Below are 14,131 nucleotides of genomic sequence, written 5' to 3' on the forward strand. Positions count from 1 at the left end.
AGTAATCAGTTAGAACTATGTTTTATTGATAAGATCGGCTATGTCTGTCCTCATAATAATAATAAATAATAATAACTTATTTGCAGGAGAGAGCGCCAACAATGCGCCTCCCCTCGGTTTCATTCATTTACAAGAGTCGATATTGAAACTTACAAATCATGCACATCTTACACAGTTCGTATTTGTGGGTTTTCCTGATAAACATACTGTAGGCATTAACGTTCAGGAGGCTTGTATCCCATATTCACCGAGTTATTATGGCCAGGTCAGGCATTGGCATCACGGTAGAAGTCCATCAACAGCTGTGTGTGTCCTGCCGGAGTGTCCTTGAGCAAGACAGTGAGCTGAAATGCCCTAAATGTGAAGGGAAAAGTCAAATCTCCGATCCCTCCAGTCGACACCTTGAATGTATCCTCGTGCATAATCCATCCCGTGTGTTGGTGTTTCTTCATTAAACGTCGCTGAGGTCTCTGCGCGTCCCCGGTGCTCCAGCGAGCTGACCTCCAGGCCTCCTCACGTGTCGATGGGACTCGGCACCATGCTGTTCGGTGTGTCCGGTAACTGCGACGACAGGGAGGTCACATCACTGCCCGAGGAGTTGCCCAGAGAGCCCGACTCGGAGAAAGACACCTGTCGGAGGACACACAGGAGGAGTCGGATCAACGGGGATTTATTTAAAGTCGATCATTTATTTGTGTTTCATCACCGATTGTTTATTTATGTTTGTTTTTTAAGAGCTTGTTTGCTGAAAAAAAAACCCCTCTCGAGGAAACACCCTGGTAGAGATGTCAACATGTGACTGTGCTCATGGAGCGAGGCTGCACTGCTGCGAGGGCTCCGGGTGGATGTGGAAAATGATTACAAATGTCTTCTTTTAGGCCTATCTATTAAAAACACATGACAAAATATCAGTCTTGTAAATCTCACGAGAGCTGCGTCAGCATATCCAGTGACTCCACGTGGGGGCCGTTACACGAGGTTGTGAAACAGTTTGGCACAACAAACAGCTTGTTCGCACTTGAACCTTTTGAAAATGAAAAGCGTCACTATCAGTTGAGCCAGGGTTTTTCCCCCCCCTTTGGATAGATGTAAGAATTATTTATGAGTGTTTTTTAAAAAAAATGAATTAAAAAAAAACACTAAATGAAGCCCATCATCACTGTTAAATTTAATCCGCGTCTTTATCAAAAATGACGCTCAACAAATCTCCCTTTCCTTTCTCTTTGTCCCTCTGTGAGTGCAGCTCCTTTGTATTATTCCCCACAAGCCTATAATTAATTTCTGTAATAATGAACTTAATGTTAATCCTACCAGTTGCTGGAAGGCGGGCTGGTCCAGGTCGCTCTGCAGGGCGAAGTCGCTGAGGGTTTTCCACGGTGGCTGGTAGGTTTGCACCTCCACCGGATTCCCCTGCACGGTGCTCTCGTGTCGGATGGGGCTGCCTGCCACCAGAGCTGTGCCCGTCAGGCCCTGCAGATTCTGCACGAGGAGCGAAAAACACCCCTAATATTAACCAGGAGAAATATTCTGATGTTTAAGCCCATTTTGTTGTAATTATAAGGGAGCTAAAAGCCAATTTTTGCGCACAAGAAGACAAAGAAATGCTGGAAAGTACTGTAGAAATAATGTGTGAGCATGCGCTATAAACTTATATGAGCCTATTAAACAGCCTAAATCTAATTATGCAGTAGCTGGGTTATTACATTTAAGCTTAAAATAATTAGATTAAATAATTCTATTTGGTATAATTTTCCAATTTATACAAATACCTGTACATTTAAAAATATGAAGCTGAAAGTTTTATATTACAGCTCCGTAACGACACATTTTATTTTCCTTCTTTCTTATTTTCTCTATTGTCTTTTTAGTCAAAATCACAATCAAATGTTTTTTTTGTCATCAGCCCTTTAAATATCAAGCACTTCTCCAGCATTATTACCAGTTACTCATGTTTTCTTTATCCTATCGAGCAAAGGTGTTGCACATGAACATTTTCTGCTCTCCTGATCATTTACACAGACTTTCGTTGAGTTTTCATCCAGAATAAATTAATCGCATGTTTTCTGTGGAAAGAGTGACTGAATAAATAAAGACTGAATGCCTTTAATGAGCCCGAGATATATTAAACGTGTGACTTGGTAAACACCTGTAATAACGCATTGCTTCACCATGAAAGCAGCCTGTAAACAGCTGAACACACTCACGGTTTTGTCGCTGTGCTGCTGCTGCTGGATCTGCTTCATCAGGATGGACCTCTTCTTGTCCTTGCAGCGCTTGTTCTGAAACCAGACGCGGATCACCCTGGGGCTCAGGCCGGTCATCTCCACCAGCTGTTCCTTCATCAGAGCGTCCGGTCGCGGGTTGGCGTTGTAGCAGGTCCGCAGGGTGTGGAGCTGCTTCTCGTTCAGCACCGTCCGGACCCGGGTCGTCTTCTCCGACTGCTTGTGGACGTGGTTCCGGTGATGGGGAGGATGCCGGACCGAAACCGCGTCTGCAGGGGGGGGGGGAGAAAAATTGGGGTTTATTCGATAAGAAACTCAGATTAATACACTTAAATAAATGCATACATAAAGTTTTACATTTTTAATACATTTTAGACACTTATTTACATTTTTCCTCTGCAGCTTATGAAAATATCAGGCTTAAGAAACACCAGATATTATTAGGTTATGAGGTCACGACACTCATTAGGTTTAAGACACACTGTTATGGTATTTCAGTGAATGTTTTAAGGGTCTATATGCACAGAAAATATAATTAGTATTCAATTGACTCAAATTTAGCCTAAGAAAACAACAGAAATTTAGCAAGAAAGATACAAAAATAGTAGTAGCCTAATAATAATAATAATAATAATAATAATAATAATAATAATAATTGTGCGTGTCCTACCTGAGATGTGCAGCGGTCTGGTGTGGATGTTCCCGGGGCTCAGCGGGCTCCCTGCAGAGGCCCGCTCCACCAGCAAGCCGTGATCGGCCCGACACAGCAGCTCGTCGTCCCGCAGAGAGAACTCGTCCCCGGGCAGGAGGTGTCGGCTGCACACCGAGCACCGAAAACACTCCATGTGATACACGTTGTCCCGGGCTCTCATCACCAGGTCGCTGCTGCAGAAGCCCATGTTGCACTTTGCACATTTGATGCCAAATAACCTGGGAAATGGGAGGACGGAGACGCGTTGCAGGGTCATGGTTCAGGACTCAAACGAATCTAGTTTCAGAATATCATTTTTATTTCACCTCCTCTCTTTCTTTTCAACAATGCATCCTGCACATCTCCCCCTGAGCTTCCTACCTTGCATAGTCTCTTTTACAGTAAGTCTTTCCGTCTCGGACAAAGCAAGTGCAGGTCTCGTCCAGATACTGGCTGCACTCTGCACACTTGAGGCAGGCTGCATGCCACTCCAGGTCCGGGGAGACTCTCAGGATGTACTGGTCGTGTATCTGACTTCCACAGCCCACACACATGGCGATTCCCGACTTCTCTGCGTGAGAGTGGGGAGAGATGCATTAATGCAACACCGTGTGCGCTCTTCCTTCTTCTTCTTTTTTTTTTTAATCCCCATGACATCCCTGTTAAACCCCCTTCACCCTAAGGAGAGAAAATGTTGTGCACGTATCACAACAAACACGTAGGTCTTTCCAGGAGTGATACTGAATTAAAATAATGAGGTCAAAGGAGCTAAAAATACCAGCATGGGTCACCCTAAACGCACGATCACCATTACAATATAAGTTTTAATGAGGTTATTATGGGTATTGTTGTGTTTTTTCGTTCCAGCAGCCGGTTTTCGATTTTAAACCACAAACCTCGCAATTAATCAAAACTTCAAGAGACTACACTGCGATCAGGACCTCAATATGAGCTAAAACACATCTAACAGTAAACCCTCGGAATGGAAACACAGGAGCAGAAATGAGACGAAACTTACTTTTTGAATGATCCCCCATATCATCCAAGAAAGAAGTATTGAGCAGGATATCCACCATACAGGAGAAAGAGCCCAGTGCAGAGCCGACAGACGGAGGAGAGGAGCGGCAGAGGAGACCGTCCCGTCCCTGGCTGGATGATAAACTTGTATTCCTCCACCGAGAGAGGTGGAGAGAAAACAAAGATCCTCGACCAGTGACGTCTGCAGACCTGGACCTCTGTGGGGAGAGGGTGCCATGCAAATCTCCTCCTGGACCCCCCTGCTCTCTCCCTGTGTTTTTTTTCTTTTTGCTTCCTTGGACTGAATGTGAGAGTAGATTTTTTTTTATTTTAATGTTTTTTGTCCCAGCGGCTGTCTGCACATCTCCGTTTCCCAAGTGAAAGCAGTTTACACTGTTAACTCACAGAACAATTATCTTTTTGGACATCAAGTGTGATTTTTGATGATATATTGTTATTTCCTTTGTTGTCATATGTCATACATGGGCTCTTATTTTAATTTATCCTGATCAATATCTCATATTACTGTGATATTGTGTTTTATAGTTTTGTTGTGAGATATTTTTCTAGTAAATCCATCTATTAACCACTAATTCGGTGGGAAATATGTACCTTTTTACTTCACTACATTTATCTGACAGCTTTAGATACTTTGCAAATGAAGATTTTTACACACAAAACCTATCTAGAACTTATACAGGTTTTTTTGTTTTGTACATTAAACCACCCAACAGTTTATACACATACAGTTGAAAGATTAAATTAGATTAAATATTTTTTTTAACTGGTTGTGAGTCGGATTTTCTCTAAAATACCGTGTTGAAAATATAAAAAGATATATATGTTTATTATTACCGGTTATAAGGTTGTCACTTCTATAAATTATGGAAGTTATTATTAACAATATTATTATCATTATTATTATTATTTGGGTGATTGTTTATTTAAAAAACTATTAAAAATACTGTTTGTTTTGTTTTATTTTAGTGTCTGTTAACCGGTATCCTCCCCTGACTGTAGAGAGCCCTCTACTGGATGAAATATCATGTGGATCCACCAAACGATCAATAGGATGCAGCATATAGAAATAGATCTGTTTACATTTACGTATGGATTATCCATAAATGTTGGAGCAAATAAATGAATAAATTCACAACTCACAAGACTCGACTCTCAATATTCAATAGTGTAAGAGAGAGAGGGGGGTGAGAGCATGAACACAATAGAGACAGAAAGTCACACAAGATAATCAAAGCAGACACTTTCTGAAGGCTTTTACTGTTTGACCAAAACATCAAACAAGTCCTTTAATTTAAGTTCAGAATTAACTTCAGATCTGTGAATGTGTGAATCAGTCAGCCAGAGAAAAAATAATGCTGTCACGCCATTTGCTGATTTGGTTTTTAGCACCGTTCAAATGTATTAAGGCAGCCAATCGTGGGCCAGGATTTAGCAGATATCCATATGTCACTTTTCTTTTCACTTCTCTCTTTTCCTCTCCCCTCTCAGGCAGAAACACACCACCCCACTGAAAACAGTTGATTATAGGTTGAATCAGAATTTACTACAGCCTATAAAGCACAGATAAATCATAAATCTCTCATGCTGGTCGGTCTTTACATATTTCCTTAAATACAGATAATTGAACAAGTATGGAAAGTATATAAATATGGCCTAAAAGTGAATTTTTTCTCAAAACATTTTATGATTTTGATATTAAATAGCTGACTTGATTAGCACACAATCATTAATGTAACAACAACTTCTTTTTATTTTCATATATCCTATTGGATTTTCACATTTTTTTGTTTATAAAGCCAAATATGAATATTATTATTAAATCGTTTTTAAGTGTGTTATTTAAAATCCTGTTCTTTACTTATCCGGGTTACTGACTGAAAAATGAGAAATGAAAACTGTAGCATTATAGTCAAAACGAAATTACATTTCTGAAGAGCAAATAGACCTCTATAAGCTTGTTTTTTCAAGGAGGGGTTTAAATTATTATACTTCTTCAGTCTCTGAGGGAAAAACTGGACAAAATGTGAATCATTGAATCATTTTGAATGAAAAGTGTATCCACGTGTTTAACTGATTATCATAATGCGTCAGGCTGCTGTTTACTTTAAATGTTTTTTTTGTTTTTTATAAAAAATTATTAAATTAAATGTCGAGAGAGAGAGAGAGAGAGAGAGAGAGAGAGAGAGAGAGAGAGAGAGAGAGAGAGAGAGAGAGATGACCGGAAATTGTCGTTCTCGTCTCGTTCTATCTCGCGAGAACTCAGACGACCTTTGGCACAGTTTTGTTTCTGCAGCGCTGAGGAGCAACAGCCACAAGGGTCCACGATGAACAGAGCTTTGAACAAAACAAGTCTGAAACAACTGGTAAGACTATGACAGTCATGACTTAACAACATGCGCGTACTTTGAAACGATCTATCAGCTTATAGCAGACTGAGAACGTGAAACACGTCAGTTAGCTCACTTGTTTTTGCAGCAGCAGCTGCTAGCTGGCTGGCTAGCTAGCTAGTTTACACGTATGTAATGCAAGTCGTGCTCGTTCAACTCATTCAAAACGCGTGTGACAGCGCTGGTTGACGCATTTTGACATAAATTCGATATTAACATCGTGAGATAACAAGAATATAAGTTAATGCTGTTTGTTATTGAGCTAGTGCCAGCTGTTGTTAGCATAGCTTAGCCTAGCGGTTATGAAAGCTGGTAACGTTGAACAACAGTTACGAAACTTCAACATTGTCATTGACGCTGCAGGTGATGCTAAAGTGTTACCTAAAGCATGCAATCTCGTGTTTAAATAGTATACACATCGTATAATAAGTGATTAATAAGTATCATGAGGTGTTTTATGTCTTATTTAGGTGTTTTTCTTGGTTTGACTGAATGTGAATGACCTTTATTAAGTGATAGTGCTCAGTCCTTTCCAGATGAGGCCGGTGTGATCCTGTTTTGTTTTGACTGACCCTGATGCAGCTGTTTCAGACCTTGCACAGTAGATTGTTTACCTGTTCGCTTCCATTATTGATTATTATATAATTATACATTTTTATAATTTGGCAGTTAGTGTTTATTTCCCAATGCTTAAAACTGTTTTATCAGGAAAGACGTTTTCAGTCGCCCAGCTCTCTTCTTCTCTCTTTTTTATTGATTCACACATCTTCTCCAACAGACTGGCCTCCTCCAAAGGTTTCAGAGCACCTTGGTGGTTGCAGAGCACAACAATGAGAAGCTGACTCCTATAACACTAAATGCCATCACTGCCGCCAGTAAGCTCGGGGGAGAGGTGGCATGTCTGGTTGCTGGAACAAACTGTGCAAAGGTAGGCAAAGCTTTTTAGAGTCATCTGCATAAGAGATCACCAGATGTGTTTCTATTTGTGATATAATGTTAATGTTATTTTGGCATTACCATTATGTATTACCATAAAGACACAGAGTCAGTTGGAATGGAGTATATTGCATCAAATAGTTTTCTAACTTCTCAGGTCGCCGAGGAAATCAGCAAAGTACAAGGTGTGAAGAAGGTCCTGGTTGCTCAACATGATTCTTACAAAGGTTTCCTGCCAGGTATGTAACATGAAGGAAACCTGATGCCTCTTATTCATTTAACTTTCACTCACAGGTCAGATGTGTACTGAACAAGCTGTTTCTTTATTGGCAATAACCTGCTTCATACAAACCAGATTCCAAAAAAGTTTGGACGCCGTGTCAAATGAAAATAAAAACATAATACAATGATTTGCAAATCTGATTGAGTGCAGGCAACACTCATAAATTTGATGCCTGCAACATGCAAAGTGAGAAAACAGCAACTTTGCTTTGTGATCAGGGTTGTAAATACACATTCCCACATTTTCTCAGCTGGATGTTGTAGTTGTTGATGTTGGCATAAGGGCATCTTGGCAGGAGTAACTGAGGGAAAGGAGATACACTTTTCATTTGATTTCCCTGTTCATATGTTAAAGTGGGCTAGAACTGGCATGGCTGCAGTCAGAGGCAGGGCTATAGCTACCTGATTTTGTTTCAGCTTTCTCATCCTATTTTCTTTCCTCAGAGGAGTTGACTCCACTTATCCTGCAAACACAAAAGCAATTCAGTTTCACCCACATCTGTGCTGGAGCATCTGCCTTTGGAAAGGTAAGTCATGGACAACAGCCTTAATCTTCAGAAATCAGTTCAGAAAAAAAGACAAGTTCCTACTTAAAATACCTTAAATGTATAAGCTGTCCAACAGTTCGCAGCACTTTTTGTACTCATCATTTCCATCAGTCCATCATTCCATGAACCATAGTCCGTCTTTATCCTCTTTGTTCATCATCTAATTTGATCAGTGCTCATTTCCCTGCTTATTCAATGTTTCTTTCCATAGAACCTGCTTCCCAGAGTGGCTGCCAAGTTGGATGTTGCTCCAGTTTCAGATATTATCGAGATCAAGTCCCCAGACACTTTTGTCAGAACCATTTATGCTGGTAAGTCCTGTTGTTATGATAAAGAAGTGACGCATGTTGTTTCATCTTCTCATGAATTAGTATTGATATGCTTCAGAAGAAGTGTGAAATCTTGATCTGAATTTGGTTCAACCTTGATATGACACAGATGTAATTTCAACCCTGCTTAGCTTTTGCAGCAGGATTTGGCTCTGGTTTTGATCTTACTGCTTTTTATATATAATAATATCTAGTATTTAATAATATTTTTTATTACACAGGAAATGCTCTCAGCACTGTGAAGTGTAATGAGGCAATCAAGATCTTCACGGTCAGAGGGACTTCCTTTGAGGCAGCTCCATTAGAGGGAGGAAGTGCTGCATCAGAAGATGGTACAGTAACAGTCTGATTCATCCAGCGAGCTTTGATACGGTGCATGCTAAGATATGACTTGATATTATGGATGTTGATGCATTGTTTTAGGTTCCTTCATGAGATAATGTATTAGCCACGTTTGATGTTGTATGAATAATATAATAATAGTTTTTAAAAAAAGATACAGTATACCTCTGCGAATGTTATTTGTTTATCATTACAAGTGTGTTTTTGATGGCGTGTTCCTCCTCATCATTTGTGATTCTCTTCTCTGTTGACTGCAGTTGCTGCTTCTTCTGCCGCTGGAGTTTCCGAGTGGGTGGAACAGACTCTGACAAAGAGTGACCGTCCAGAGCTGACCAGCGCCAAAGTTGTGGTGTCAGGAGGTGGGAAACCTTTCAGTGTTCTGAATTACAAATTATGGCCAAAGAAATGGCACCATTTGTCTGCAAAGCCACTTTGTCTTTGTCTTCTTTTATTTTCAAAGCATTGCTCAACTACAGTTTGGATTTATTCTTGCATTGTTGAAAATATTAAGATAATATAATCTGCATGTGTACTTTTTCAAACTTTAGCTTTCTCACCTGGTAGAATAATGGTGTTTTCTTGTTGCAGGAAGGGGTTTGAAGAGTGGAGATAACTTCAAGCTGCTGTATGACCTTGCTGACAAGCTGAATGCCGCAGGTAGAATTAGATTATCATTTTTTAAATGTACCTGGTTACTTAGTAATACTCAAGTTACTTAAGATCAAGTTTAAATTGCATAATACTCTTTGTCCAGTTGGTGCATCCAGAGCTGCAGTGGATGCTGGGTATGTCCCGAATGACATGCAGGTCGGACAGACGGGCAAGATTGTAGCACCGGTAAGTTATTCCTTTTCAGAAGTGCTTATTTGGATTACTTCATTTTGTACTGCAACAACAGATGAATTTAAAAACATTAGAACTCAGTTGCCTTCTCAGAGTGAATAAATGCCTGTTTGCCTTTACACAGCAATCCCTGCAATCCAGTGTGATCAGGGCGGCTGCTCTGCCCTTTTTAAAAGGTTAACTTCCCATTATGTGATTCAGCCGGGTTACCCCAGCTGTGATTATCCACACATTAGGCCCTGCAAAATGTACTGGATGGCACATTAAGGGGCCTAAATGATTTAGCTGATCCATTAAGGCAGAGTGCAGTGGATATCTGGTCAGAGCTCAGGCCAGGCCAGACTGGCCAAATCGGATTTTCTAAATGTTATGACAAGCTTGTTGAATTTGGCTAAGTTAATTATATATAATTTGATTTGTTGTTGTTTTTTTTAAGTAAAATTCACTTTCTATATGCATGTATGTATGCATGCATGTAAAATAACCTCTTCTCTGCTGATTAAAGTAAAATGTATTACCAAAATATTTCATGTAAAGCCGTTGGTCTCTAACAGAGTGTGGTAAAAGCAGCTTGGCAGTGTTGGTCAGAGAGCGGATTAACCACACAAATGCTTTTTTTTTTGTCATAGCGTATTTTTCAATAAAAAAAAAAAAAAAGAGATTCAATTTGAATGGCCAAAAATGGCTTGCTTTGACCATCCTTTTCATAATCTTGAATAAATTACTCTTTATGAACATTACATATTTTTTATTTCTTATGAAGCACATATCTCTCACATGTCTCAATTTCTTATTTATATTTTCTAGTTAAATATAGTTATCATATATCATAAATATGCCCATTTCCATTGTTTTATTAGCACAAATTACTGTGTATAATTTAATTTTACATTCTCTTATTTTCTCTCTTGTTTAAAATTTTTCTTATCCTGTGTCATTTCTATCCAGAAGGAACAACTGTACCATAATTTCACCCTCAGGCTTCAATAAAATATTCTGATTGTGAAACTGATCATTTAAGAATATGAACCTCCAAATTCTGTTGTTATTGTCTGCTTAGTGGCAAAGGTTGCTTTATGCCTTTTCTACAGTTATGAGACACTACAGTGTTCACATTTTGCTGCCTTTGTCCTCTGAGAGCAGCTGCTTTGCTTTGTCCTCAGCTGCAACATTAAATAAGCACTGAAATATTAATATGGCCGTGCATTAAACCAAGAGGCAGAGATGGTTTTCCTAACAGGTTTGGGGGCGGCTGACCCTTTGCTCACTCGCCCCTGCACCCTCTGATGGATTACACACCCGTGATCATTATACCATCAGTCATCTCTGCTGTACCGTAGTTCTACCTTTTCCAAAGAGATTACACGTCATGTATACAAGCAAGTAACATGTGTCTGATTGTCTTCCGTTTGTGTCCACAGGAGTTGTACATTGCTGTAGGTATCTCTGGAGCCATTCAGCACCTGGCTGGAATGAAAGATAGCAAGGTAATGCCATTGCAACTACAGGAAAGGCTGTTTTTTTCCCATATAGTAAACAAAGTAAAATGTTCCCTTTGCAATGTATGTTTTATGAAAACTGATGATATCAAACAGCTCCAAAGGTTAAAAAAGTCAAGTCTGAATTCTGTTTTTATTAATCGAATGATCATTATTTCTGTGCTTCTGGCTGAACAGAAGACATCGACACTTAACATTCAGACAGTTTGTTCTTTACTTTCTTGTGTACGAGTGCTAAACATGTTCTTTTTTTTTATTCAGACTATTGTTGCTATCAACAAGGACCCAGAAGCTCCCATTTTCCAGGTGGCTGACTATGGCCTGGTCGCTGATCTTTTCAAGGTAAGTGTCTGGGATTGATATTGCTGCAGTAACACCACTATGATCTCAAATAAGGAGACAACCAAGCAGTGAGACAATCGCACCACTCATGCAGCTTATGCCTGGTTTTACGCTGTTTTGACAGCTAAGAGTCTAGAGTGACGGTCAGAATATGACATTTGCTTTCTCACTGATAAATTTTGCACGATGCCTTATTCCACCTAATGGAAATGTGCAACTGTTGAATTATTAAGTCCTTGAATTAATCAGAGGAGAGTTGTGGCTGAGCTTGCTGTTCAGAGAGAAACACATTACCATCTCAGAAGATATAAAAAGTGATCAGTAGATACTTAAAAGGTGGCTTCAGTTGTGTATTCAGCTTGCCAGGACGTTTACACGCTTAGTTGCTTCCTTGTATCTAGCTGGTGCTCGGGGATAGTGAGCCAGGAGTGTTGGATGCTTGTGAAAGGCTAGTAGGTTATAATTTGTGTGTCCTGTCGGTCATGTTTTATTTAGCCCCCTCAGTGGTGCACGAGCAGCCCAGGTGTCCTGACAAACTCTGTAGAAGTGATTAGTAATAATAGCTAGTGGCAGTAGAGTTGTGTCCTACTGCATGAGATCACCTTACATGTGATCAGATAGCTGATTAAAATGGATGGGCTCTCGACTTTTTCCCCAAATGGACAGTTGATACTTCGGACCAACTCAGGCAGTGACTGATGATTCAGTTCTGAAGTTGCTCGACTCACAAAGAGAGCCAATTGAATAAATTTGTTCTTACGTTTACCATAAAAGACTTTTGAATTTATCTTATTTAAAACTACACGACTGGCATTATCAGCCTGTTTATTCATGGGCACATGCCTCCCATGTAGAATCTTGCTCTGCTTGTGTAAACCTTGTGATAAATGTTTGTGTGCCAGTTTCAGTCTTGATAAATCTCAGGTTGAAGTCAGTGTGTCCTCATTTATATTGTAAGCACCAGCATGCACGACAGGTTGTCTAATAAACTCATAAATCTATTTCTATGGAATATGCTGAGGATGGAAATTACATTTTATCCCCACAGGTAAAACCTGGAAAGATTTCAAGTGGTCACAGCAGTTATTAATGATGAATAGAAATTTCAATGCCTAAGGAATTTCCTCTAGAGGTTCGACCAATGGTGGATTTTTAAAGACCGATATTATAAATGATAGTTTGGAGCAGGAAAAAGCAGATAGTGGCAGGGCGGTGTCAGTAGCTCGGTCCATAGGGACTTGACTTTGGTTGGTTTAAGACCACTTGGACGAGTCAGTACAAAGTGTAGACTGGTAGCTGGAGAGGTGCCAGTTTACCTCCTGGGCACTGTCGAGGTGCCCTTGAGCAAGGCACCGGACCCCTACCTGCTCTGGGCGCCTGATTATAGGGCAGCCCCATCACTCTGACATCTCCCCCTACATTGATGGATGTGCATAGGTCCTATTTGTGTATGAGTGAAAAATATGATTTTCCCTATAATAAGGGCCGAAATAAGGAATTTAAGTAATCAACAAATAAATCTGGATTACTGAACATAAAACTCAAAGTAATATATATTTAAATATGCAAATGAACATCAAACTAACTGTAAAAAATGTATGTGGAAGCGATTTTATTTCCTTTATGTCAGTACCTCCAGTTGACAAGCCTGATATTATAATGGAGGAAACGGAGCTTGTTAACGATCTTTCCAGAAAGGAAATTTAAAAGTACACTGGAGCGACTACAAACGTATAGTTTAAGTTTTCTGACGTATCAGTTGGCCTATCACAGATACATTGGTATGTGCCTATATGAAAACTTTTTTTTTTTTTTGAGATTATAATGCAGAAAATGATTAATATTTCCAGTGTTCACTGTCTATGAACGTGCACGGATGCCATTTTAGACAGTAACGATTATTATTTAACTGTAAAATATCCTGCATCAATTATGTATCATCAGGTATGTACCTTTGTTTCACAACCACATTTTACAATTAAAATTAAATAAATAAATCTATATCTTAGTTTTTAACTCTCTGTATCGGCATTGACCCCAAAAATCGATTATCAGTCTGCCTCTACAACAAACACCTGCAGTAAATACAAACACAGAAAACACTCGCTGTATTTGTTCCTGCCAGTGTAAAATGTTGGTAGAATACTATAATTGAATCTCTGCACTGTTTTATCTCTTCAGGCTGTTCCTGAGATGACTGCAGCTCTGGACAAGTGAAGACAAACCAAACTTCCATCACACAGCTGAGACCCGCTGCCAGAAGAATTCAGAGAGCGACCGCAGGAACACATGGCCACTGCCTTAATATATTTTTGAGTGTTTGTGTGCAGAAATAATTGTCAACATCTTCTTTCTGACTGGAAACAGAAGAACACTCTCAATCTGGAAATAAATGCCAGTTTTTATAAATACTAAGCAAGCATTAAATATCAATGAATTAGGGTGTATGTACCTTTTTGGGGGTGTTTTTTTCCCCCTCTAGGCGTCCTGCTTGTAATTTGTATTTAATACAAATACTGTAAAGGACATCTTTGGAATGATGATGTTGTAGTTGACTAAGATGTAGCTCTTCATGCCAACGTAGAGGGTGTACCTACTGAGATGCTCTTGGGAAATGATGTATTAAATCGACAACTAATAGTTTTCTCATTTTGCCATGTTTTCAATTTATT

At 39.5% G+C, this 14,131-nt stretch overlaps 2 protein-coding genes across 2 annotated transcripts; one reads left to right on the forward strand and one right to left on the reverse strand.

Annotated features, from left to right (window-relative positions):
- Nucleotides 1-67: 67 nt before the first annotated feature.
- isl2a (ISL LIM homeobox 2a) lies at nt 68-4,168 on the reverse strand (the record flags this gene model as incomplete). Its single annotated transcript, XM_084364145.1, is given in 7 exon segments — nt 68-630; nt 1,312-1,479; nt 2,205-2,491; nt 2,893-3,152; nt 3,295-3,484; nt 3,932-4,094; nt 4,097-4,168. Coding segments are annotated over 7 exon segments (1,257 nt in total). The 3' UTR covers nt 68-513.
- Nucleotides 4,169-6,209: 2,041 nt separating this feature from the next.
- Nucleotides 6,210-14,112, forward strand: etfa (electron transfer flavoprotein subunit alpha). Its single transcript, XM_084364531.1, has 12 exons — nt 6,210-6,314; nt 7,117-7,266; nt 7,432-7,513; nt 8,001-8,083; nt 8,316-8,415; nt 8,655-8,765; nt 9,033-9,134; nt 9,364-9,432; nt 9,530-9,612; nt 11,040-11,105; nt 11,379-11,459; nt 13,641-14,112. The coding sequence occupies exons 1-12, from the start codon at nt 6,276-6,278 to the stop codon at nt 13,674-13,676; spliced, it is 1,002 nt and encodes a 333-aa protein (XP_084220657.1). The 5' UTR covers nt 6,210-6,275; the 3' UTR covers nt 13,677-14,112.
- Nucleotides 14,113-14,131: the final 19 nt, after the last annotated feature.

Source organism: Pagrus pagrus (genome assembly GCF_965226575.1).
Source record: "Pagrus pagrus genome assembly, chromosome: 10".
Taxonomy (NCBI): Eukaryota; Metazoa; Chordata; class Actinopteri; order Spariformes; family Sparidae; genus Pagrus; species Pagrus pagrus.

What these genes read in the sequence shown, in the direction of transcription:
- etfa (XM_084364531.1), top strand. Translation starts at nt 6,276, where the DNA reads ATGAACAGAGCTTTGAACAAAACAAGTCTGAAACAACTG. An exon ending in GAGCATCTGCCTTTGGAAAG is followed by an intron (nt 8,084 to 8,315) that starts GTAAGTCATGGA and finishes TTCTTTCCATAG; the next exon opens with AACCTGCTTCCCAGAGTGGC. An exon ending in CTGGAATGAAAGATAGCAAG is followed by an intron (nt 11,106 to 11,378) that starts GTAATGCCATTG and finishes TTTTTTATTCAG; the next exon opens with ACTATTGTTGCTATCAACAA.